Source organism: Diabrotica undecimpunctata, chromosome 4 (genome assembly GCF_040954645.1).
Source record: "Diabrotica undecimpunctata isolate CICGRU chromosome 4, icDiaUnde3, whole genome shotgun sequence".
Classification (NCBI taxonomy): domain Eukaryota; kingdom Metazoa; phylum Arthropoda; class Insecta; order Coleoptera; family Chrysomelidae; genus Diabrotica; species Diabrotica undecimpunctata.
In genome coordinates, this window is record NC_092806.1 from 73,692,146 (window position 1) to 73,718,809 (window position 26,664).

Sequence of the window (26,664 nt, forward strand, 5' to 3'; positions counted from 1 at the left end):
TTTTAAAATCTGAGTTTATTTGCGGCGAAATAGAAAAATTGACTACGAAAGCTGAACTCTTTACCTGTAAAACGCTCCTCGATTTTTATCAATAGGACACTTGAATCAAAATATATCGAATTTTTACCGTCGAGCTGATCCAAATTTTATTGAACATTGATTTCCCACGCGTAACTGACATTCAAAATCGACGGTCGATCAAGCGTTGTTTGTGAGAAAACGGTTCATTCTGCACAAAAAGTGCTAAAGAGCATTTTTCTTTAAAATTATCTCAGCTACATTTTTTACTTAAAATATTTTTTCTACGGCGTACAGATTCTTGGTAAAACGATTTTTTGAATTTTTACCCCCCTACGAGGGGAAGGAAGGGTGTAAAAGTAATAAACTTTTTTGCATCTTTTTTAGGATCCCAAAATTGATATTCTCGGCAAAATTCAGGTTGTTCGTATGATTTTTAGAAGTTCAGTGACATTTTCGTCTCTGACGACTGGAGTATATGGGATTTTATTTACTGTTGTGTCCCCTATAATTGGCTTTTATTTATTTTCTTTATTGTTAAGATTTACCAGGTCATTCATTATTAGTTATATTTGGTATCAATTTTAGCTCACCCTTATCTATTTCCGCATGGTTTAACTTTAGCAATGTCTTCTTGTTTCAATAATTTTTTTTGGATTTATACATTAGAAGATCATTCGTTTTCCGTCCACTTTTTGGTATTATGATTATTTGTTGCTACTACCAAATTTTATAGATTAGAAGAACAACGCATAAATATGGGAATATAGTGGTCAATGAGAACAATAAACAAATCAAAACTAAAGAAATAATTTATAATGACAATTGGTAAGACAAGGTTATGTGTTTTTTCTCTATTATTTTAGAATACTTTTATTCAGGTAGAATTTCAGTGTAGCTTTACAAGTTTTACATGATTTTCATAACCGCAGTGAGATTCAATAATAGATATGCGGATGATATATTGAAAATAAACAGAGCTTTAAAAAAAACAACTTTATAAGTTTGAATGAAAGAAAGAGAATATTATATGGTGATTACCAGAAGTAACATTGCTCGAACTGATCTATATACTAATGATGAAATAATTAAAAGAAGTAATATATACTATCTGGGCATGATAATTAAAAGTTAATGGACAGTATTATTCTTCTGACGATTATCAACATTATTTAAAGCTCACGATTTAAATTTCAAGGCAATGACACAAATTACAAATTCGTTAAAGTGCAGAGACTTAGATGGGCTGGACACATTGCTAGGATGTCAGATCACGAATACACGAAGAGATTAACATTTTCAAAACCAGAGGGCACAAGAAGCAGAGGACGACCACGAATGAGATGGATTGATGATGTGGAAGAAGGCCTACAGATTCTGGGGGTTAGAAGATGGAGGGAAGTTGCCAGGAATCGACAGGAGTGGTGACTTCTTTGTGAGCAGGCCAAGATCCACAACGGATTGTCGAGCCACTTATGATGATGATGATGATGACACAAATTACACTGAATAAATATTGGAAAATGTGTTCAATTTTGTGAATTTTATACTTAGACCATTAAAACTTATAGACACGCCTTATATCGAATCGTTGAAGCAAACACCTTCTGCGCAAGTGACGTCACAATCTGGCAAAAAATCTAACGTTAGATTGGATTTTTCGAAAAGCCCTAATAAAATTACCTAATTTTAGATGAATTTTAATAAAACTGCAATATTTTGTAAAAGATATGGAAGATAAATCATTTAGCAAAGGAATTAATGAATATTTTAGTATTAAAGTAATTTTGTAAAAATAAATGTTTAATTTGAAAGTGTACCTACCTCTTCTTGTTTGATAATGAAAAATAGAATTAAAGGATAGAAATTTTACTTGTGGATGGAAGTTTCATTTTAGGGGAAAAAATTATGTATATAAATCTATTTATTGACCACAAAATAAAATAGATTTGTTAACTTACTTTTAAGTCTATTGACATTATTATTGAAGTTCTTACCTTTATTGCAATAATGAAAATAAATTATCTTTATTAGAGTTTTATATTATTTCCGATGTTCTAGTAAAGATTTTAAGGTATTAACTTTTTTAACGAGCCTTCTATTTTGTTGTTGCAACATTTTGATTTGTTTGTTTTTCTTTTGAAATAATTTGTTTACTACCACTTTATATTCCTGATCTCTGTTAGATGATTCTTGTTCAACAAAGTCACCAAGATAATGTCTTCGCTTTTTCAATGAAGGATCTTTATAAGGTAGTTTCCTCTAGAATTTCTACTGGAGTCTTTATGGTAGTAGATTCACTCGTTGTTATATTTATATTTTCACTTTTAGGGCCTGTTGTTTTGTCTGAGACAGTTTCTTTTTTACTGAAAATTTTCTAGTTTTAACTTGCTTAATTAAACGGTTTGGAAAATCGAAAATGCTGGGTATAGCATCTTTTTTGAGTTGTTTTTTTAACTTCATCCTCTAGTAATAAACGAATCCGCCGTGAAATGCTTGGAGCAAATTTTAGAACTATTTGATGGTTTAAAATTTTCACGGTGCATCGCTATAATCCATTTTTTGCAATGATTAAACTTTTAGGAAATCTAAAACAATTTATTTACTTTATCCTTCAGTTTTCAAAGTAATTATAAAATAAAAATTATATAAGACTCTCATATGTGTCTATTTTAAACACTTTGGATGCTAAATGAGTGCTAAATCTCTGGTAGGTTTTTCAAGTTTAATTTATGAATTTTTTTACCCATTAAATGATATATCTGTCCCCTTTTTGTGTCACTGCGTACAATTAAATGTACTGAAAGATAATATGATAATTAAAAAAAAATAATGTATTAAAAAAGTTTTCAATTGGAACTTAACACTTATAAAAAGTTTGCAAATACCTATAAGCATACGGCGTGTCTATAAGCTTTACACACATCTACAACATCCTTGTTACTATCTGTTTTGTAGTGTAATTTTCCTCGTCACGACGGACTAGCTTGAAAATTTGGAATTACGTTCCTCTACTTTACTTGGACTCTACCTCTACTAGACTTGAGCCTAGGGTTGCTTCTACTTGGATGCCTTTCTTCTTTGGAGTTTTTTCACTAAGTCAATACTTTTTTGTTATTTGCGAGCAAAAGTGTTCATAAAAAAACACGTTTTCAGGCGGTTTTTCATAAATAACTCAAAAATTAAGTATTTTGTCGAAAAAAAAAATATATTTTGGCAAAAATGTAGTCTATAAAGTAGGTTCTTATTTGTCGAATTCCAATTAAAGCGTTAAAAAAATTGTTTTTTAAAAAGTTTCTAGCATCAAAACTTAGCGAGTTACGCTCAAAATAAAGTTGGTACCTTTTTTTGGTAAAAAAATCTTGAAAATGACCCCCAAATTAGCACCCCAAATGAAATTAATCGTTTCCGCTTTTCAATTTACTTTATTTATCTATTGTATATGATCTGTAAGTTTGACTGGTTCGGACAGCTTATTTTTGAAAAAAATTGGTTTTAAAGAAAAAAATTTTTTTTTTGGGAAAAAAGCCTTTTTTCGAAATGAATGAAAGAAAAATATAGGTTTCGCTTTTCTGAACATTTCGGTTTTTTTTTGTTTCTCTGTAAGACAAAAATTGATTACGATATGGATGTTCAAGTTTTACATACACTCATAATAAGTGACTCGTTCAAGCTCTTTCAACAACAACCGTTTTAAAAATTAGGGTTAAAAAAAATTAATGCAAATGATCTTATTGTCCTTAAAAAACCTACAAAATGGTTTTTTAAGCTCTTGATTGCTTAAAAGCTTACCGAGTTCTGAGTAAAAACCAATAACATATTTTAGGTGATTTAAGAAAGCGTATACTGGAGCATTGTAAGATACATATAATAATACATATAATACAGACATACTTTCACCCATCCTTACAAAGTAATAAGGATTGTTTTTTAAGTTGAAATAAAATAAATTCATAAAATTTTGATAAAAAAATTATTGTACATATTTATAGTTTTAATGAAAAAAAAAAATACTACAACTATTCGAATTTCTTTGCAAGGGGTGGATTTTATAAGGGTAGAAATTATGTGGTAAAAATTAAAACAGTAAAGAAATCTAAATTTAATGTCACTGTATAATTCCAAATTGCTTGAATTTGCAATTATATGATTTTTTCTAATAGGGATAGTTTTCACCCCTAAAAAATAAAAAGCACCAATGGCACAAGTCCAATTTTGAAGTGGAGGGTACGTATAATCTAAATCCAAATTTATAACTATTTAGGGGTTAAACTATTATAAAATATTAAATTATGTTGTTTAATGTTAATTGACATTCATTCACTTCAGTAAAAGATGATTTGAATAAATTACCCGCTTTAATTTATAATTATACGATTTTTTTCTAATAGGGGTAGTTTTCACCCCAAAAATAAAATCAATAAACGGCAGAAGTCCAAAAGTGAAGTGGAAGGTAAGTAGAACCTAAATCCAAATTTTCATGCAATTCGGTGGTTACACGGAAAATTACACGGGATCGCCGTATTTCACGTTGATTTACTGGCCTACTGGTACCAGTGCCTTAAAATTTAAGCTTGTTTGTTACTAGTCACTATTAAAAAGTTACGAACCGGTAGTAACAAGATACTAGTAATCGTAATTTCATTAGGTTATTTGGAATTACGCGCTCCGGTGTGTTATATTTAATCGTAACAGCTACTTATTATTTCTTATTTTCTAAATTGCAAAGTATTTAAATATATGTACTTCAGCTTGGCAGGCTCCTCGATGAAGCAGAATATCAAAAAAAGATCGTGCCATGTGTGGTAAAATTGTTTGGAAGCAACGATAGGGCTACAAGGTCGAGACTTTTACAACAATTGGAACATTTTATCGGACATTTACAAGCGAGTACGGTCAACGATCAAATATTTCCTCAAGTTGCTCATGGGTTTATGGACACAAATCCCACAATTAGAGAACAGACTGTTAAAGTAAGTTATAGTTTCAAAATGTTTTATTAATTATTTATATTTTTATTTTTGTCATTAATATCCGCGATTTGGAAAGTAAATGATAAAATTTTTATTACATAATATGTAATAGATCCGTATGCTGATCTGAGAAATATATCCTTCATACTCTTTCCATCTGTGATTTTCATCTTTATCGCCGTTAAATCTCTTAAATAAAAATGTATCAAGAGCAGTATTTTAATACGTCCTTTTACTATTATGCACGTGCTCGGGACTTTGACAGATCAGTTTTATATAATTTCTCCACTAGCATCAAATCTACTGGAGAGCTTATAAGGAGTAAGTTCTTCCGAAGACGCTTTACTGTGCTGGAAGTTTGCCTGTAGGACTCTGATTTGAGTCATCTAGACCTGATGGTCTTGAACGATACCTTTCCAAGTCTGAAATACGCCTTGAAATAAGCAGCCTCCAATAATTTGTAAGGGACCTCGTTTATCGAAAACAATAAGATTGGTCCGGTCTTCCGATTTTTTAGTAACTCGTCCTCTATCTAAAAGTGTTAGGTTTGTTTTTCTAGACTGGACCTTATTATTGCTTTCTAGTCTCTTTTTCTGAGGCGCAGGTGAGGTCCATGGGGTGTCTTGGTACGCAATGGGATTAGGCCAGAATCAAGCCTGCTTCGTCCCACAAGGAGGGACTGTACTCCCTATCACAGTTCACCTACAGGGTCCATCGCAGAACAAATCTCACCATATTATGACTAACCAATTATGGTGCGGCTCTTTGTGATTTTTCCACTGAGCATGGTAGTAGTGATGGTGTGTGTGCGAGTGAGCGCGTGCGCGTATGGGTGTGGGTCATGGTCAATCAAAATATTTACAGTAAAGACATAGTTGCAGCCCCTATATCATTTTCTCAGTTGATCCGTGTATGTTTATTTGATTATACACGGGTTATAAAATATTGTGTAATTTTTTTGTATTATATTTTGCAAAATTACCAAATCATTTTATAACAATGAGTTCAATATATTATCTCTCATTGTATCGTATTAAAAAGGACCAATATAATTATTTTTTAATAGGTTAGTTAATAAATTAAGAAACACCTACTTATTGATCGACGGAACCAAACAAGATTTCACACCTATTGATTTTTATATCTGTAAAAAAATCTACAAATTTTCCTGAAATATATGAAGATTGGAATATAAACTTATGTAGATCACACACCCTTTGTATTAACACTAATTGAAAACATTATCAGAAAAGAAAGTAAACTAACATTAACAAACTTTCCTGATTGAAATAGCTTCAACCTAAACCTAGAAGGTAAAACAAAGATCTCCGTTCCACTGTACAATGAAGAACAGTTAGAGAGAATATTTAACAAGTTGGCTGGGAAAGTACAGCAATAATAAGACAGAAAGCAAATGGACATCGTTATTTCAAGGATATTAGAGATTTAATTACTTAAAAAGGAAGTTAAAAAATAGAGAACAAAGTAGATCTCCTGAGAATAAAACGTAGCATTAATTTAAAAAGGTAAATCAGTTAGAGAGAATATTTAACAAATTGGCTGGGAAATTACAGCAATAATAAGACAGAAAGCAAAGGGACATCGTTATTTCGAGGATATTAGAGATTTAATTACTTAAAAAATGGAAGTTAAAAAATAAAGAACAAAATAGATTTCCTGAGAATAAAACGTAGCATTAATTTAAAAAGGTAAAACAACGATTAATGAAGAATCATTTATTTTATCTACCTCAGAGATTTAAATGATACGTGCATCTGCCGTCAGCTTCTGGTCAAATACTACACCCCAGTACATGACATGACTTAAAAAATAGATCTTGTAGTTTCCTTCTTCATGTAAAATTTTGTTTTATATTTTAATTTATGATGTTTTTTGTTGACCGGTAAGGCCTCTCTCTCTCAGTAGTACCGACAGAACCGACAAAATATAGTAACGGATGTGACGCTCGATTTGAGTAAAGTTCTTCAAAGATCGTTAATAATAAAACTAACTGGTTTAACAACCAGCCGGATCCATGTGAAGATATTAAAAAAACTAAACGAATGAAAATTTCATTTTTGAAAATACCGCATAAGCCATAAACGGTTATTACTGTTGATTTGGAAGTTATTCAAACTTTTGGTTTGCACTATACAATATACGGTAAACAAATAGAATACACAATATACATACTGCAGTATTCCTTACAAAATTATTTGGCTTTTTAAGGGCACTAAATTTAATAATACACATTATACAGTTGTATTAATTTATAATTCGATTGCTTTTAAAAACTGAATGATTTTATCACTGTTTTCAACAATTATCGCACACTTCAGTTCACATCGGCGTCCATGGTTCATAAGATAAATTGTTTTTTTTATTAAAATCCTTTCTAAAAGATTTTTTAAGATATGGTATACAGCCAACTACAGGAACGTAGATTCCTTGTGGATAAATTGTTTTCTTATCTCTCAATTTGGAATAGTGGACAGTCTATGCTCGATAGTTATGATTGTGTTGCAGGCAAACCAGATTCTGGGAGATTCTATGTTCATTAGATGTTCATGTGTTATTCTAAAAAAGTGTTATTTGATTTACACTCTTAATACTATTAAAACAAAATATTTCTATATAAAGTAATTTCAACTTTATAATGTATATTTTTTAGTCTGTGATACACCTAGCACCTAAGTTAAGTTATAATAATCTAAATGTAGAAGTGCTTAGGCATTTTGCCAGATTACAAGCGAAAGATGATCAAGGCGGTATAAGAACCAATACAACAGTGTGTCTTGGTAAAATCGCTCAACATCTTCATCCACAAATTAGACAGAAAGTACTGATTTCTGCCTTCATTCGGGCCATGAGGGATCCCTTTCCTCCAGCTAGAAATGCAGGTAAATTTGATTCAATTTAACTCCGAAACTAATGGTTTTATAAACTTAGTTATACAATGTATATAAACTCGGTGATACTTTTTCCTTTACTCGAAATTAAACATTTACATTATCTTACTTGCAATTTTAATAGCCTATATTTCTCGTTTGGCAAGGTTTAAACTGAAAGCCTAATGAACAAAAGGCCAATAGTTTGTTTACTAAATTTAGATTTTAGATAGAATTAATTATATAACATATATATGGTAAATACAATATAAAATAGGAATCATGATGAAAAAAGCTCAAATTCTTATAAAAAATAAAGTATATACATATGAAATGGACTTTATACAAAGGTGTTTACATATTGCTTTTAATGAATTTTTTTGAAATATTACAATTAGTTAAAATATACGGAACAAATTAGAAATACTAGTAGTCGTATTTTTTCAATTTGACAGCTCCCCATTGGTGATGGGTTAGATTTTTTACTTTGATTATATTTGAACAGTTGCTTTTATTTATTTCAATGTGATAGCTCCACGTAAGTTGTGTGTCAAAATTAACTCCTATGAATTTGTGTTGGTCAACAGTTTTTAACTAGAGTCAACATGAAAAATTGAAACTAATTTTTATCCAGCACTTATGAATCATTGCGTTTGGCAAAACGTAATAAGTTCGCCCGTATGTATCGCATATTTTACTGACAGGGGAAAGAAAGAACTCATGTCGTTCATACTAAAGAGGAACAAAATAGTGACTGAGCTCTATGGTACATCGTTTCTAAAGATTAGCGATATTGACGTTTTTCCATTTATATCAGAATCTGTTAAAAAATTGCTAATAAGTAAGAAAATATTTCCAGATACATTGAATCCTTCAATTGTTTTAATGATGTCTGTTCTATATACAATATGAATGGTGCTCTCTATATCCAAGACCATAATATATACATCGCTGCTATTTGCTATAGCGTTAAAATTTTCTGTTTGACGAAGAACTACATTGTCTATAATGCTTCTATTAGCTCTAAAACCTGATTGAACAGCACCTAGAAGATTGTATTCTTCAAGGTACCAAATCAGACGTTTGTTAATCATATTCTGTAATAATTTGGATAACTCACATGTCAATGAGATTGTTCTGTAAGAAAGAATCAAGATAATTGAATACTAGATCAGTTTGTCTCTTTGCAGACTTTCTACTTCTTCATCTCTAATATAATTTTTCTTTGCATTTCAGGTTGGATACATTTTTTAATAGGAAAACTCAAATTAAAATGATGTACAAATATATTATGAAATCTCTTCCATACCTCATTTGCATCATCACTTTCATAAATATTATTTCAATCTGCTAGTGCCAACTGATTTTGAAAATGTTAATTAAAATCACTAAAGATTCTTTTAAAACAAAATGCAGTATTTTGTTTACATATATTAAAACTTAGACTTTGAGCAATGTGATCGGATATTAAATTTTTATGAATTGTGACTGTATATTCGTCATTATAATTACAAAAAATGTTTTCAATCATTGAACTTCTAGTGTTTGTAATTACAGTATATTCCTTCACACACGGAATCAAATGATATGCTCCTAACAAAGAAAATAATTTGTCTTTAGCCGTATTTGTTTCCATTAAAATGTACAATATTCATTAAAATCTTTCCCAAACCTTTTAGGAGAGCATCTGTATGCCCACCAGGGGTATATACACACAATATTAAAAACTTTTGACCCTGAACAACACACAAACACAGCATTCACAAATTCCGATTTCAGACAAGGCTGTTACTTCAGATAGCAATTTTATTTACTTATTATTGTTATTAGCATACTTATTTAGTTCTTCTCGACATACTGCATCAGCTAAGATAATTCCATTGATCCCAGAGTTTTTAAGTTGATCACATGTTTTCCGTTATTCAGGTACACAAAAAAATGACAACTAGTGAAATCTTTTACGAATTCCTCTACTCTATTTATGCAATTTCCAATTGATTGTAAATTTTGGTGAATTATTGTATCAAATTCTGGTCCTGCATACGACTAGCAACAGGTGATTTTGAATTAGATGCGCTGGTAGTGACACTGTTCTTTACTTGTTTATTAAAAATCTCCACCCTGATTAATTACATTAGGATGCTTACCAACATCTAATCGCTTTATTCCCACACCATTTGGCCAGAAACTTATGTGTTTCATGATTTTTGACTCGATATACATGTGGAAAGATTTTTTACTTGCACCAACAAAACCACTACTAGAATTTTCTGCTGTTCCCTCTCTTCTTGGCTTATTTCTTTCTTAGTGCGGTTGTTAGAGAAAGCTTTTATTGTCTGATGTCTTTATTTCTATATTTAAATAATTGCTACTGTTTATCTTATCAGTGTCCTTCTCGAAAGTGAGAAGGACACAACGAAAGATGGAGAGATCAATGCTTGGAATAAGCTTAAGAAATAGAATAAGAAACGAGGAAGTTCGTAGACGAACCGGAGTGGAAGACATTATCGAACATATTACAAGGCAAACATGGAGATGGGCAGGACATGTTGCAAGAATGAAAGACGACAGTTGGACAAAAAAATTGCTTGAGTGGAGACCACGGGCTGACAAGCAAAGCCGAGGAAGACCCCCCAACTCGATGGACCGACGACCTCAAAAGAATCGTGACCAATTGGATAGCAGAGGCGCAGAACAGAAGCAGATGGAAAAGTCTAGAGGAGGCCTATGTTCAACAATGGACAACTCAGGGCTGATTTATGATGATGATGATGATCTTATCAGCAGAATCCTCACGGCTATTTCCGTTTATTTTGGTCGTTTGTTGCCTATTTGAGATATCGCTTTCTGGGGTGGTTCTACTGATATTTTGACCCGATGTACTGGGTTTAGATGCTAAGTTCGCGGCCATGGTGGTAGTACTCACACCCTTGTTTACAATTTCATTTTTCTTGTTTTTAATCTTATCTAGCTGTATTCGTTATTAATTTGTAACACATTGTTTTGTCTCTCACTTCACTTAATAATTCCTTTAAATACTTTCCAATTCTAGTGATTATAAGATTCCGCTATGATATTCCGATTTCCAAAAGGTCTAAGAATAAAAAATGAGCTACAAAATCGGATTAGGATCTCTTTAGTGAAAAATAAACTAGAGAAATAACTATAAGCACTTAAAAAACAGAAAACGGTGCATAAATATCATAATATTCCGAATAGCATCGCAGTTGCTGGGGTGTCCGGATCTTCTCCTTGGACCTTGGCTTGGCGAGTAACTGGGTTACTACTGACGTGCCGGGTCATAGCGAGAAGAAGTGCACGTAATTCTTACGAGTTAGAGATAGGATATGATAGGAGGCCCTAAGGAAGCACACAACCCAGTGTGTAGAAGCATAGCAGTGGTGGAAATGTAACATTTCTATTCCACTTAGAGAATATGCCTTTGTATTCCAGGCCGAAATTCATGCAATCTTGCATTTTGCAAGAGAAATTAACATGACAGCTTTTGAAGTGAGTTAATATATGCACAAAGTTAAACGGATATCTCAGGTGCCATATCTGTTAGGTTCTCTAGGCTAAGATAGTCTCTATACTAATGTGGTAATGCCGAGAAGAACGATATACAATAATGAAAGAGCTGATAAATTTGCCACAAAGGGACCAGCTACAGAATAGCTCATAAGAGAAGAGATACTAAGAAAGATCGAGAACCGGCCTTAGGAGTGCTTAAAAGTACTGTCCGCTACCAGAAAACGCCTGTATTCGAACATAACAGAACCTAATGCCCACTGCCTTGCCAACCCAATATTTACAAGTAATTTCGTCCAATCGAATTAAGAGTATTAATTCCTTAAAGATGCTTCAAAAATTATAAAACAATGATCTCCGCTTAGCAGACATTCATATCTGAGAAAGACTAAATTAACTAGAGTCATCGGACCAACTAAGATATTCTTGCAAATTTCAAATGTATACCACCATTTTATCAAATTTTAAAAAATAAGACATTTTTTAGAAATGATTTTTAATTACTTCGTTTTAGGTGTTTTGGCCCTAGCAGCCACTCAACAATACTATCTTCTATCGGAAGTATCTTCCAGAATACTTCCTGCATTGTGTCAATTGACAATGGATTCAGAAAAAGTTGTTCGAGATTCAGTTTTCCGTACTATAAAAGGTTTTCTTGGCAAATTAGAAAAGGTTTCTGAAGATCCTAGTTTGAGAGAGAGTATGGGTAAGTAATATCTCTTACTAATAAATAATATATATTCTAATAAAGAATATTGTATCGAAAATAAGAGTATTCTAAAGAGAAATGACATAGGTAAGATGGCACAAATAATAGGCCAAATATAAAGTATTCTCTTTTTTCTATTTACTACAAAAACCTAATAATAATACATGTATAGTTTGTAGTATAAGTAATAATATTAAGTTTCGCCAATTAAACGAGTCTGTATAGCTAAAACATACTTGTGTACGATTTATTTGTTTTGGAAATTTTTTATTATTTTTGGAGTATTTTAATAAAAACTGTTATCTTAGAATAGCAAAAGTTATAATGTCAATCTGCTCCACTCTTTCTTATTTCTTATCATTACTTTTGCTTCTTGCAAGGTCTTCTGCCTATTTTTTGTAGAATGCAATGTCTCCTTCTACCTTCCTTGTTTTCTTCTCTTTTGGATCTAAGCTTCGTTTGATTGCTATATATTACTTTTATCTTAATCTTCGTTTGTCAACTAGTATATTTTCATTGAATATTCTACTCTTTTTTTTTTCTTTAAGTGCCTGGTCTTCCAAGAACGTTGGCGACAAGTAGCATAATCTTTACTTTGTTCGCAGCGGAGCTAAATATTGCCGTGGTACTGACTTCCATTCCACAGAATAGAATTCTGATGTTGGTTAATACATTTTGCATCTTTTTAATTGATGTTGTGGCTTGCTCTACTCTATTTTTGATTTCCTGAGATAAGTCCTATTTTTTATTCACCCAACAGCCCAAATTTAAATGGAGATTTGCCGGACACAATATAAGACAAAAAGAAGACCGATGGAACAAAATTCTTATAAGTTGGAGACCGTGGGAATATAAACGAAGCAGAGGAAGGCCCCAAATAAGATGGGCAGATGATATCAAGAACACGTGGGCTAGAGGTGGATGACTGTAGCGACAGACAGAGAAGAATGGAAAAGGATTGGGGAGGCTATGTCCAAAGATGGACCCAAAGAAGGCTAATTAGATAGAGAACAGCCCAAATGTTTGTACGATTGTACTCTCTCCACTGTTTCTCCATATATCCTGATGTCGGTTAAGTTGTTAGGTAGATCTTTGTTTTTACTTTCAAACCCAATTGTTTCCTATGATAAAAGTGTCTAAAAATCATCTTTATTCGTTGCTAGCCATACTGTGTTATCAGCATATCTTAAGTTGTTAATAACTATTCCTTGAAAATTATACTTTTTGTTCTGTCTTCTCTGCTTCTCTTTCAGCTTCTCTAAAAATGTTTTCGGATATAAATTGAATAAAAGCGGAGAGAGCACACAGCCTTGTGGAACGTCTCTCATAATAGAAATTTCTTCAAATGTCTTACCTTTAATTCTAGTGTCAGCTATCCAACAGTATCTACTGTTGGATAAGAGAGTTTTCTTGTGTTTATATATTGTACTTTTTTTAGGCTTTGTGAATTTTTGCAGTTTACTTTTCAATTTTGCAGTCAATAGTGAGTGATTTCGTATGGCGACACTTAAATATGTAAGGTGTTTGACTTGTTGTAAATTATTGTCTCCTTTCTTTATATTCAAATTAGTCTTTCTCTTCTGCTTTTCCCATGACCCTAATCTTCTTTTTATTTAGTTTTAGTCCAGGCTCCGCTAGTTCTTTATTCCATAAATTTTCATTATCGTGTAACTCCTTTTCCGTTGACGTAATAATTAAACTGCCATCTACAAGGGCACGTTCTGAAATGCCCTGTGTAAATGTCTGTATCATACATATAGTTTTTTTAACTGCTTGGTTAAACGTCTTTATTATATCATCCATGAACGTTATAAAGAGTGTTGGTCTAAAGCTATGGTTTGTTAGAACAGTGAGCGACGCATAACTCACAGTCAGTCTTCTTTCGACTGGTAATTTAAAAGCTCCTTCTGTATTACGATATGAAAAAATTTCTTTTACATTCTCATTTTTTTTATTTAGATTTGACATTATCAACTCATTTTCTTCCTCCTCTTTTTGGAGTAAAAAAATTATTGCGTTAAGTTTGCGAGAATTCATTTTTCTAATCGTACAACCTTTAAGAGAACAAACGTGAAACTAATTTCTAAACTTGTTTTGAGCGCGAAAGAATATATGTATGCGAACTAATCTAACAAACCGACATACCCAAAATTGCCGTGAGTCGAGTACAACAAACTCTGTTGTACGTGTATGCGGTGCGCTGCGCACTGATCTAACAAACCGTATCTTAAGGGCTTCTCTTTGTTGTAGACCTTCTATATTTTTAGTTTGCAGTAGTTCTGATTTAATATTTTTCCTTCTGGCATCGTCTATGTCAAACGTCAAAAATCGAACGTCTCGTCTATGTCAATAAATACATAGTATGCTCTTCTTTTCTCTTTTCCCTCGGGGGAGATAACAGAAACCAGAGCGAAAACAGCTCTGGTTTTTTGTTAGTGTTAATTATATGTAATGTTTCAATTATTATTCAAATATTTCTGTTGCTCTCTAGCATTTCGACATTTCACCAGTGATCTTTTCATGTTTCATTTTCTGATTGTCTTTACTATATTGTTTATTATCCGCATTATTTTTCTCAAGAGCTCCTTTTATGTGTCCTCTTTTTGTTGGGATACCATTTCTTTCACTAGTTTTCGTGTTATTGTATTGTAACTTGTATTCTTTATTGTTATTTTCTTTTTGATTTGTTCAGATCACCAGGAACTTTGATTCTTATTATTTGTTGTTTTATATACTCCACATACTGCAATTATTTTTTTGAACACAAACATCTCCGATAGTTACATGTTCATGATTTCTTAATTGTTGATACTTTCCAGCTATGTGTTCTTGGTTCAGTTTATATGTTCTTAGTTTTTCGACCTTTTTATTCATAGAATTATATTTATTGACATATTTATCTTTTATTTTAATTACGAACATAAATAATGGTCGCTATCGATTTCTGGTTCTCTTCTAACTGTAGTATCTAGAATTCTTCCCTGTATTCGGTCTGGATTTAAAATATAATCAAATATTTATTTCTCTCCTCTCCTAAGTTTGACTTTGGTGTATTTAAGTATCTCGTAGTGCCCGTAAAATGTATTAGTTATTATGAGATTGTGCATCTGGCAATAGTGTAACATTCTGATAGATATTTTTGTTCTTTGTTTCTGTACCATGTGCCCCTAAAATTTTTGTAGATGTTTCGTCTCTTCTGCTTACTCTGCTATTAAAATCGTATTATACAAAAAGTTTGTCTTCACTTTCGTCTGTTATTACCATTAACTCCTCCTAAAACTTTTTTTTCACAACTAACTACACAACTTATTCCTACTCTAGATCCTCTATTTTGTTCTTTTACTCCACTATATATTATTGCATGTCCATCTCCCATGTAAAATGGGTGGGCGATCACCTATCGCCTCAATGTTCAAAAACAAAAGAATATAAAAGATGTTCAATGTGTAAATTGTATAGAAAATCATCCTGCCAGTTACAAGGAATGTTCAGTATACAAAGACTGCAGAAAAAGAACGCAAGTCAACCACCTCGTGCAGTACATCCTTTAATCACTCAATCAACTATCAGCTATGCGAAAATTTTTGCAGGAAGAGATAATAGAAATACATCTACCACAGATGAGACTTCTCATGTAATAGAAACAACAACTCCTCAACATATACAAAACAATCTAGAACTACTAGTACATAAGTTAATGGAAAGAATGGATAAGATGTTTGATCTCATAATGTCTCTGATATATAAGCTTAACCTTTAACACTAAACTAAAGATGTGCTGTTTTAATGCCAATGGCTTAACCATTCATTTCCACGAAGTTAAAGCATTTATTTACTCTCATAATCTAGATCTTATGTTTATTTCTGAAGCACACAGGACTAATAAGAGCCATTTCTATATTCCCAAATATTCAACCTATGTAACTCAACATCCATTAGGTAAAGCCCACGAAGGTACGGCATATATTATAAGATAATTATATAAGGCAATTATTATAAGATAATAACATTAAGCATCATGAAATAAATAAAATTAGTAGAGTTAACATTCAAGCCACATCAGTGTCGGTCGAAGATTTACAAGGCCCGATTATTTTATCTGCTGTTTATTGTCCACCGAATAAAATAATTCAAGCTGATCATTTTACTGAATACTTTAAGATGCTCGGACACCGTTTCATTACTGCTATAGATTATAATGCTAAACATCGTAAATGGAGCTCCAGAATCATAACCTCACGTGGACGAGAATTATTAAAAAGTATTAATGAGAATCATTTAATTCCTCTTTCTACTGGAGAGCCTACTTATTGGACCACTGATAGACATAAAATTCCTGATCTTATTGATTTCGCTATAGTAATAGGAATATCACATACCTATCTCCAAATTTCTCCTTCATTTGACCTCATCAGATCATTCTCCTTTCTTAATCGATCTACAAAGCCAAATTCGTAACTGCCCTAAACAGTTAACACTCTCTAATAAAAGAACAAACTGAAACAGATTTAGAGAAGAAATAAAAACATCGATTAACCTAAACTTGCCTCTTAAAAGTGATAGCGACATAGAAAATGCAGTTGCTCACTTAACTACAGTTATTCATCAAGCTGCTTGGACGTCCACCCCAGAAATTAATTACCAACACAACTCCGAGTCCTACCCTGCTTACATAAATACAGTCATATTGGAAAAAAGAAAACTGTGAAAGAGGTGGCAGTTCACTAGGCATCCAGAAGATAAAGCAAATCCTAATAGAGCTTGCAGACTACTCAAAAGAAAACTGATGCAACATAAAGACAATGAAATCAACAAATATTTAAAGAACCTCTCACCTGCAGATGATACAAACTATTCGCTGTGGAAACTAACAAACAAACTTAAACACAACGAACAAATGAATATGCCAATCAGGAAACAAAATGACACTTGGGCTAAACCTGACATAAATAAAGCATATACTTTTGCAAATCATCTATACGAGGTATTTCAACCGCATCAGAGGGAAGTCTCAGTTAAAGAAGAGCAAGCTATACATGAAGTCGTAAATGCACCATATCAAATGGCTCCGCCTATTAAATCTGTTAAGAAATCGGAAATCCAAGAAATAATTGATAATATGGAAATTAAAAAGTCACCTGGATATACAAGTTATAAAAACGCTAATAGAAAAGTGTACAGAGTATAACAAGCCTATCTTATATTCGTAGATTATGAACAGGCGTTTGATACTATAGATCATCATAAAATGCTTCGAGCATTGGCTGACTGCTGCATTTACTACCGATATATCCTAGCCTTGATTAAAAGTACTTACGAAACTGGTACAGCTTGTGTCCACCTTCAGGAAGATACCAAGAAGTTGCGAATAGAACGTGGAATTAGACTGTTCTTGAATATATGTTCAAGCAAATGGAATGAGAGGATAACATGGGAATTAATATAAATGGGGAAGATCTGAACCACCTAAGATTTGCCGATGACATCGTTTTAATATCTGATAGAGTTGATAAAGCTACAAAAATGCTGCACGCGCTCTATAAAGTGTCAAAAACAATTGGTCTTAAAATTAACACCTCAAAGACAAAATTTATGACCAACCTTGTAGTCAGCGGTAAAATTCTGATTGAGCATCGACCAAGTAATAGCTTACAAATATCTAGGGCATGAGATTCGCTTAGGCCGAGATAATCAGACAACTGAAATACAAAGAAGGATAGGTCTCACATGGGCTGCCTTTGGTAGATTGAATATTATTTTCAAGTCTATTATCCCAGTTTGTTTAAAAAGAAAGTTTTTCAACCAGTGCGTTTTACCGGTTCTTACATATGGTGCAGAAACACTGACTCTGACAAAAAGAACAATAGATAAAATAAGAGTTACACAACGCGCCATGGAAAGATCAATATTAGGTATTACCATCAGAGATAAAGTACCAAACCTAGAAATAAGAAGAACAGGAGTCACAGATGCAGTTGAAAAAATAGCCATGGCTAAATGGGCTTGGGCCGGACATGTTGCCAGATTAACGGATGATAGATGGACCAGAAAGATTCTGGAATGGCGACCAAGGCAAGAGGCATATTGAAGCAGAGGACGACCACCGACTAGATGGACGGATGATATCAAGCGCATCACCACAAACTGGATGCAAGAAGCTCAAGATAGAAGGTGGAAAACTTTACGGGAGGCCTACGTTCAGCAGTGGACAGATATAGGCTAATTGATGATTAGTACTAAAAAATATACCCAAGAAGGCGTAAATTTAATTACTTATATATTTAATTCAATATTAAAAACATGTTATTTTCCACTGCAATGGAAAGTTGCTCAAATTGTTCTTATTCCAAAACCTAATAAGTATCACACGGAAGTATCTTCATATCGCCCAATTAGCTTGTTGCCTATTATATCCAAAGTATTTGAACGTCTTTTTCTGAGAAGACTGGAGCTTATTTTATATGACATTAATGTTTCACCGAATTATCAGTTTGGGTTTAGGAAACAACATGATACCATCGAGCAAAAAAAATACTATCAGAAATTCGCTCGGACACAAAAATTACTGTACTGATGCATTTCTAGATGTCTCGCAAGTATTCGACAAAGTTTGGCATTTAGGTCTCATCTCCAAAATTAAATCCATATTTCCTCATCCCATAAGTTCACTTTTAAGATCCTACCTGACAGATCGATTCTTTCAAGTCAAAAGGGGTGAGGAAATCACTAACCTGTTTCCAATATATTCCGGAGTTCCACAAGGAAGCATACTAGGACAAACTCTCTACTTAATATACACATCAGATCTCACAATGACGACCAATACAACAATCGCTACATATGCCGATAACACAGTTATCATGGCTTCAAATTCTAAAGCAACTGGAGCATCCCAGGCATTGCAAAATCACCTACTTAAACTAGAGAGCTGGCTTAAACTGTGGCAAGTCCAAGTCAACAGTTTAAAATCAACACAAATAACGTTTACTTTAAAAAAAGGTGATGCGCCACCAGTTTCTATGAACAACACTCCACTACCAGTTAATACCGTCGTTAAATACTTGGGAATTCATTTAATACTGAGACAGATTGCAATAAACATTGGATATTAAAAAAAAATCTCCCATCTCTATTACCCATTTTCTTTCTTTTAGTTTTCGTAACCTTTAGTACATCTAAAAGTGTTTGTTCTCCTTTCAATTTATGGTTATTATGTGGCCCATGTTTCTATTTTAAAAATATTTCTTTTTCTTGCTTTACATTTTTCAAATAGGCAATGCTATATCCCTTCCGTCATTCCTTTATTTTGCTTTGTGTTCAATCACAAATTAGTCCAATTAATTTGTAATCTCACAATAAGCTTAATTTTCTGAATTTGTACAGTTTGTTCAACCTCCTGCAAACTATAGATTGCCTAATATTTATTGAGAAAATGTCTGCAATCATTTCCTCGGTTCACATTATATTTGCCAGCTTTCAAAAGTCAAAGATTTTTGTTCTATGCAGAGGGCAATACACTAATTTGAAGTGTATATTATAAAACTATATTTTACGCCACGACTTCAACATTTTATTTTATCATCGTCGATCGAGAAGAACCGGACACAGAGAATTAGAAACAATTCGAACTTATAATTACATTCGAATTTGTCTACTTTGTCGCTACTTATTTGTCGGCTCGGACATGTCTTCTATTTATATTCCGTCGTAGAATATCAGCCTCGCGCCAGAATTAATTCCTCGAAGGCGAGGTTCTACGTTGTGATTTATTATATTAATATAATTTAGAAATGGAAATGATGCTTTGAAGAAGAAACTGCGGATTAACACTAATGGACAAAGTGCGAAATGAACGCATTAGAGAACTAATGAATGTGAAGGAGACACTAAGTGACGAAATAAAAAAACGAAAATTACTCTGGTATGGACATATGCGAAAGATGGACGAGACAAGAATACCGCTAAGAACTTGTAAATGGAAATAGAAGGAAGAAAAGAGGACGTTCTATATTCCAGTGGAACGGACAAATAAAAACTGAAGGAGAAAAAAGAAATATCACTGAAGAAGATATATATGACAAGAAGAAATGGCAACTGTGATGTAGTAAACGGCAAACATAATATGCTGTGTAAGGCCGTGGATAAGTAAGTAATATAATTTAGAATAAAATTACTTACAATAATACTTTTCTGATATATGGCACTCCTTTTTGAACTTGTCCGTTATGATAAATTAATACCCGTAACCTCCCAAAATTTGAATTTGGCTACGGAGCTACACTTTACACATTCTCTCACTACATTACAAAGGCACATCTCTTTAATATAATTAATAATTTTAATTTTTTTTTTTATTTTTAGAGGCAGATGTCAATACGGCTACCCCAAGTTTAAGTAATGCAGCTGCAACGTGGGCTGGATGGGCAGTTACTGCAGTCACTGCCAAATTTTATAGGAGCCAGTCCGATACCGTTAAATCAATAAATCCAATTGGCAATAAAATGCTCAGCAAACCTGGATCATTAGGTGAGTGTAATTGAATACAAAGTATTGAAAAGAATTGAGTATAATATAATCTAGCTTTGAAGAATATTATTGTATCAGTTTCCCAGTTGAGGTAGAGGCTTAAACGGTTGATCACAAATATCGGAACAGACTGTGACGTTTAATACACTTTGGACTATGAACCAAAAGAGAGAGAGAGAAACATTCATGAATTCTCTTTCGTATCGGCAGTAGATTTTGATGAATATGAAGTGGAGCCACAACAGGAATATTAAAAATTCTGTAGAATAGTTTTTTATGCATCTATTTTTTATAGAAAATATTTAATCGGGAAGTGAAACGTTCCTAAAAGCTCAATGATTAATACGTATATGGTACATACACATACAACATATAGTACTGAAACAATTTTTTGTGTCATTTAGTTTTGTATTAATTATATCATTATCAGTGGTGTAACTGTTCATTATGAGCCAAAGCCATCGTTATAACAATCCTTCGCATAAGTATATCCTCTAGCATTTAGTTTACTTCCAATTTCGATAATATATTTTTATTTGACGTTTCACCTACTTAGGAAATGAATTTCTGTAATTTTAGTTTATTCCCTATAAAATTATATAATTGATAAAACAGATTAGCTTTCTATGATTTTTTTCCTGTTACATAATAATTTCAAGTAAGAGCTTGCTAATTAGTTGGAAAACTTTATAAATATTGCATAAGCAGGAGCGATCTTTTTTGAAAAGCAGATACTGGTAATCCATTCGGAAAAACGGATACTAAAATTCATAAAAGTATAATTAAAAATAGCAGAATTGCTTGACCTAATATTTTAACTATCAAATTAGTGAATACGCTTATATAGATAAACATTATATGATTAGTATACTTTTTCACTTGATTTATCAAACCACTTAATTAAAAATACATGTATAAATTTAGCATCCGATTTTTAGAACAACCTTCAAGTAGCAGCATATCAACGACTACTTCTAGTGTTACATCAATGACATCTTTGGAACACGAAGATGCTAGCAGAGGAAATGATTCTGTATCTGATTATGATTACAATCATTGGGACGACAATGACAATTGGGGTGACATTGAGGTTTGTATTTTATAACATCCACTGTATGTCAGTTAATATATATACTAATCATTAGACTGGAGGACAAATGGCCAGCAGCAGTGGAAGCGGGTGTGCAGGAAGTAGTGATCCTATCAGTCCTCCTTCTGGTTCCGGTCCACCTACAAAAGTTACAGATGGTTGGGAAAATGAAGAGTGGGGCAGCTTAGATGAAGAACCAGTAAGTGACAAATACTCATTCTTAAATCAAAAACCAATAAGGTAGTTAAAACATTCTCATTAATTTTGCGTCAATAATTCTCAGGTGGTGTATAATTTTATATTTTTACAAAATCAAAAAATATTCATAAAGTTTTAATATAAAAACAATATTATGTAACTTATACCTCACGCATTTTTTATTTCTAGGAACAAGAAGTAGAACTCACCTCGCCATCGGAAGCATGGAGTCCTGGTGACACAGCTCCTATCTTACCTGATTACAAATCCAATAATTCTTGGTCACAAGGTCAAACAAATAACAGGCACACATCACCTTCCCATAACTGGGACGATCACGAATTTGAACCATTAGAAGAGAATCCAGGATCGAATAATCCCAAATTAGAAGAAGCCAGAAAAAAGAGAGAAGAACGAAAATTGATGAGACAGAAAGAGTTGGAAGCCAGAAGAGCAAGTAGACCTGGAACCGGCGGACCTATGAAATTAGGTTCTAAGAAGATATAACTGATGCAATATATAAATTAGAAAAATTAATTATATTACAGGTCTTTACATTGAAAAGTATCGCACATTTCAATTAAATATTATATTTTTGAATATGATTAATTTTTTATTTACCGCACAAAGAAAATTATTCATTTTGAGATATTCTCAGGTATTTTTAAGTATATTAAAAAAAATAAGACCCGATTTTGAAACTATTTCCTTAAGGCATGTTTTATACTGATAAATTTTTTAAATGGCATTAAACCAAAATTGATTGTAATGATAATTACATTTTTTATTTTTTGACATTTGGATTTTCATTCCGGAAACCGTTTTTAAAAAAATCTGAAATAAATTGTATAAGTGACCTATAACCTATAAATATTTATGATTGAATACAGCTATATTTTAAAAAGGAAATGCGTAAATTGATCTGACGTCAGATTATTCCCTGTTTGCTACTACTGCTTACTTTACTGAAAAATTCTTAGAACCTAATACAGAGTATTTTTATTAAATTTAAGGCATTAACAATACAGCATTTCCTATGACTACAATCATTAACATCGTTATGAACACAAATAAAAGTTAAAAATTGCCAGATTATTTTACGAAAAACAAAAAATAATGACAGCAGCCATGATAACCAGAAAAACTAAATTTATTGCTATCTGGAATCAAACTGAATAAGCTCAAAAGTTATTACATAGTACATTTAAATAAACATTTGTAAAAATTATGTTGCAAGCCCAATGAGAAAATTGTTTATACGTCGAGGATGGGTTAGTGAATATTAATTTTCAAGTTATTTAAATATCATTATTTTCCAAGTTACAAATATAAACAGCTCTGGGTATTTTTGTGCAGCATTATAATATGCTACAGCTCCAAAATTTGAATCAAATATAACTACAGGCCAAGTTTAGAGTAGATTTGCAGAAATTTCATTTGCGTCTGAAAACATCGGTTTAGAACTATCTGTATAATATGTATTAAATATGTACAGATTGAACAACTGAAACAGTCCACCCTGATTAGATTTTTTTATTCCAAAAGAGAGATATTTTAATGATACAAACATCTTATCATTTCTCAACCACCTACCTTTCAATTCCACAACCACTTAATTTTAAATATACAGGTGTCACACATCATTAGAGAGGTACTTCGAATGAGTATTCAGGTATCCATGGAGTTTCTTTCCATATTATAACTTAATTTTTGTGAAATAGATTATTAAGTGGAGGAAAGTATTTACTTATTGAAAGTTAAAAATTAAACGTAACATAACGCCTATATCTCTATAATTATCAAAATTTTTTCATCACATCCAAAAATATATATAAACGAATTTTGTAAAAAGTTTAAGTACATAGTTATTTGGTTCGTTGGTATCGTTTAATAGTGGTGTTAATTCAATAGGTATTTTTTGAATGCAAAGTTTGACATTATTTCCATATTTTTTGAAGATGGAAAGTCACTTTAGAATTGTATGGAAGTCGATGGACACCATGTTAAACATGTGATTAATTAATTGACTAATGAGAAATCTGTTTATGAATTGAAGGGCTTATTGTTATAATAATGATATGCCACATAATGGTGATCGGGAGTAAATCAGTGTAAAAGTTTAAATAAAAATTATAAAATCAGAAACATATTTATTCTACATTTGACTGGTTTAATTAAAACAAGTATGTAATAATCTATAATACAAACTACAAAGAACCATAAAATTTGCATTGGTGTGCTCAAAAACACATAATTAACATTTTTTATGTGGCTTGTCATACTATAACAAAAATAAAAAAAAACATTTTTTGATATACATGAACCAACTAGAATTATGTTACTCCAGCAATTCTGCTTCACCATCTTATTTATTTTGGTCAGGCGGAAGGAATTCATAAATTTTGACGGGCTCTTTGTATTTTAGTGTTAACGAATCGAGCGTTAGCAGTGCCGGTCTTCCTTTTTTTAATAAATTAACTTCCTGGTATACACCATTAACAGCGTACTTGACAAAACAAGCATTGGGAGTATTAATGTCGAACATAAATGAAAATACCCCTGAAAAATTAAGTTTGTTACCGCCGTCAGTTTTGGTCGCTCTTTTGGTATTCTGTTGTAGTATACTGATGTGTTTAAAGTCATTTTGTTCCATTATTGTGACCTCAAAAGGATTTTTTGTTATTCAATTTTTTAATAATATCATACCAGTCTGATGGAGAATATATTAATGGAGCATATTTTCGATGGTGTTTTTCTATGAGAGCAAAGTCTAGATCTAGTGCGTGTGACTGCTAACCAGGAAGTGGTGGGTAATTTTGTTAAATTTCCTTTCTTTAACCATTTGCAACCACATGGCCATTAACGTCCAGTTTTTATTTTGTCCCGGACAGTTGTCAGTGAATAACACCAGTTCATCAATGCCTGATTTATTAGATAAAACTTTAAAACAGCACTTCCGATTGCATCACTACCTCTTTTAGCTGTGTCTTCCGTCCATACAAACATGTGCCCCTCTTTCCCGAAACACAGTCATGTATACCAACATTATAAAGCCATACTTTTCTGCAGTAAAAAGCTATTCCTGTAGTCAGTTTCAGTACTGGCAGGGTCCGTTATAAATCAAATGTTATAACTAATTTTTTATCATTGGTTTTTGCATCAGCAGTTTCTGTTTGTAGCAAGTCCTGCATTGCTTTTGCCCGTTCTTTGTGAACATTTAAATTTGTGATCAAAAAAGCTGTTAATTTGTCAATACTCTCAACTTTTGCTGCTTCTATTTTAATCAGAGTTTCATCACATGTCTTGCAGGTGTCGGATTTTGGCATCTTAAAACCTATATTAGAATCGGTACCAAAGATTTTCCTATATATCGATGCAGAAACATATGGTATACCCTTATGTTCACACCATGGAACATAAAACTTCATACAAACAAGTTATTGACATATCACTATTTAAATAAGTCTTTCCCAGATTATCAGATCGACTATAGTGACTCTGATACTTATTAATAAGGTTGATATGGTCTTTAACATACTGAATAGCTTCATCGCTTATTCTGTTTGGTTTATTTTCCACCACCATTCAACTTTAGCACAGGAGTACCTGAAGCTAATTGCAATACAATATTATTTATTCTACCTCTAGATCGGTGAAGACCATGAACGGACATTAATTAGAATTTACATATTTTGATGGTTTCTGTATTGACAGTGATATAGTATTCCACACTGTATTTTCTTCCAGACACTGCCCTTTTAGTTTTTTTCGGATAATGTTTTTTATTACAAATTTTAATGCATCCAAACAGGTATGTATTTTGAATATCAAAGGACCCAAGATTCCATAATTGTGTAAAAATAATTTCTCGATTTTCGTTAAGTTTTGTTGCACATTGCCTTAAAAAAAGGCAAGGTAGTCCAATTTCTCGAGATCTCATCACTTTGTTTGTACTTTCACTATAATATTCCTGTCCCTTATTATGTTTTACTTTTCTTTGGTTACTTTTGTATTCAGATGATTTTCGTTTTCGCCAACTGGATGATTTTTTTGCATTCTCGCCTACTACGTTTTCTAGATTATTGCCTTTGGACATGTTCTCACTCGAAACATTTTCCGAATCGTCATGAAAAAAAAAAGATTATTTCCAATGTGCTATATAATGACAAGCCACACTAAATTCTACACAATAAGGTTAACAAAGAAAAATGTACTACAAACATAAGTAAAAATCAAAATAATAACTTATTATAATAATAGTTGCTGCCATTCTTATTATTTTTACAAATTCGCACAATAAAAACGGAAAATGTTTTCGTAAAATAGTTATTAAAATATTTAAAGTCATACTTAAAAAAATACGCTTACCGTTGAATCTGGATCATAATTTGGATCTTATCACTATCATCTAATGGTGGATCACTGTCCATCATTATTGCTATTTGTGCAATCTAGTTGCTCCATATTTTCACAAAAAAACACCGTTTTTATCGTCACAGGTTGTCAAAGGCGAGTAAGCGGCGTCCATATTAGAAAGTGGCTTGTGACTATCTGCATAAAATATTTCACCGAAACACCACTGTGCAATATAATGATTCGGTTCCTGTACTGCCATATGTGATTTGATTGCGGAACTACTTACTCTGTGGCTTAGCATTATATTTCTTAACAGATTAATGCAAATATCCAGAAAATGAACAAATGTGACTTGTCATTATATAGCAATAAGCCCTT

At 32.3% G+C, this 26,664-nt stretch overlaps 1 protein-coding gene across 1 annotated transcript in view; it reads left to right on the forward strand.

Annotated features, from left to right (window-relative positions):
• Positions 1-22,535, forward strand: part of yata (N-terminal kinase-like protein yata) — a 74,869-nt gene extending 52,334 nt beyond the window's left edge. Inside the window, exons 6-12 of the mRNA XM_072529742.1 lie at positions 4,770-4,991; positions 7,663-7,891; positions 11,922-12,113; positions 20,478-20,642; positions 21,581-21,732; positions 21,788-21,931; positions 22,120-22,535. Coding sequence (XP_072385843.1) covers positions 4,770-4,991; positions 7,663-7,891; positions 11,922-12,113; positions 20,478-20,642; positions 21,581-21,732; positions 21,788-21,931; positions 22,120-22,437 — 1,422 coding nt within the window. The 3' untranslated portion in view covers positions 22,438-22,535. The remainder of the gene's footprint in view (positions 1-4,769; positions 4,992-7,662; positions 7,892-11,921; positions 12,114-20,477; positions 20,643-21,580; positions 21,733-21,787; positions 21,932-22,119) is intronic.
• Positions 22,536-26,664: the final 4,129 nt, after the last annotated feature.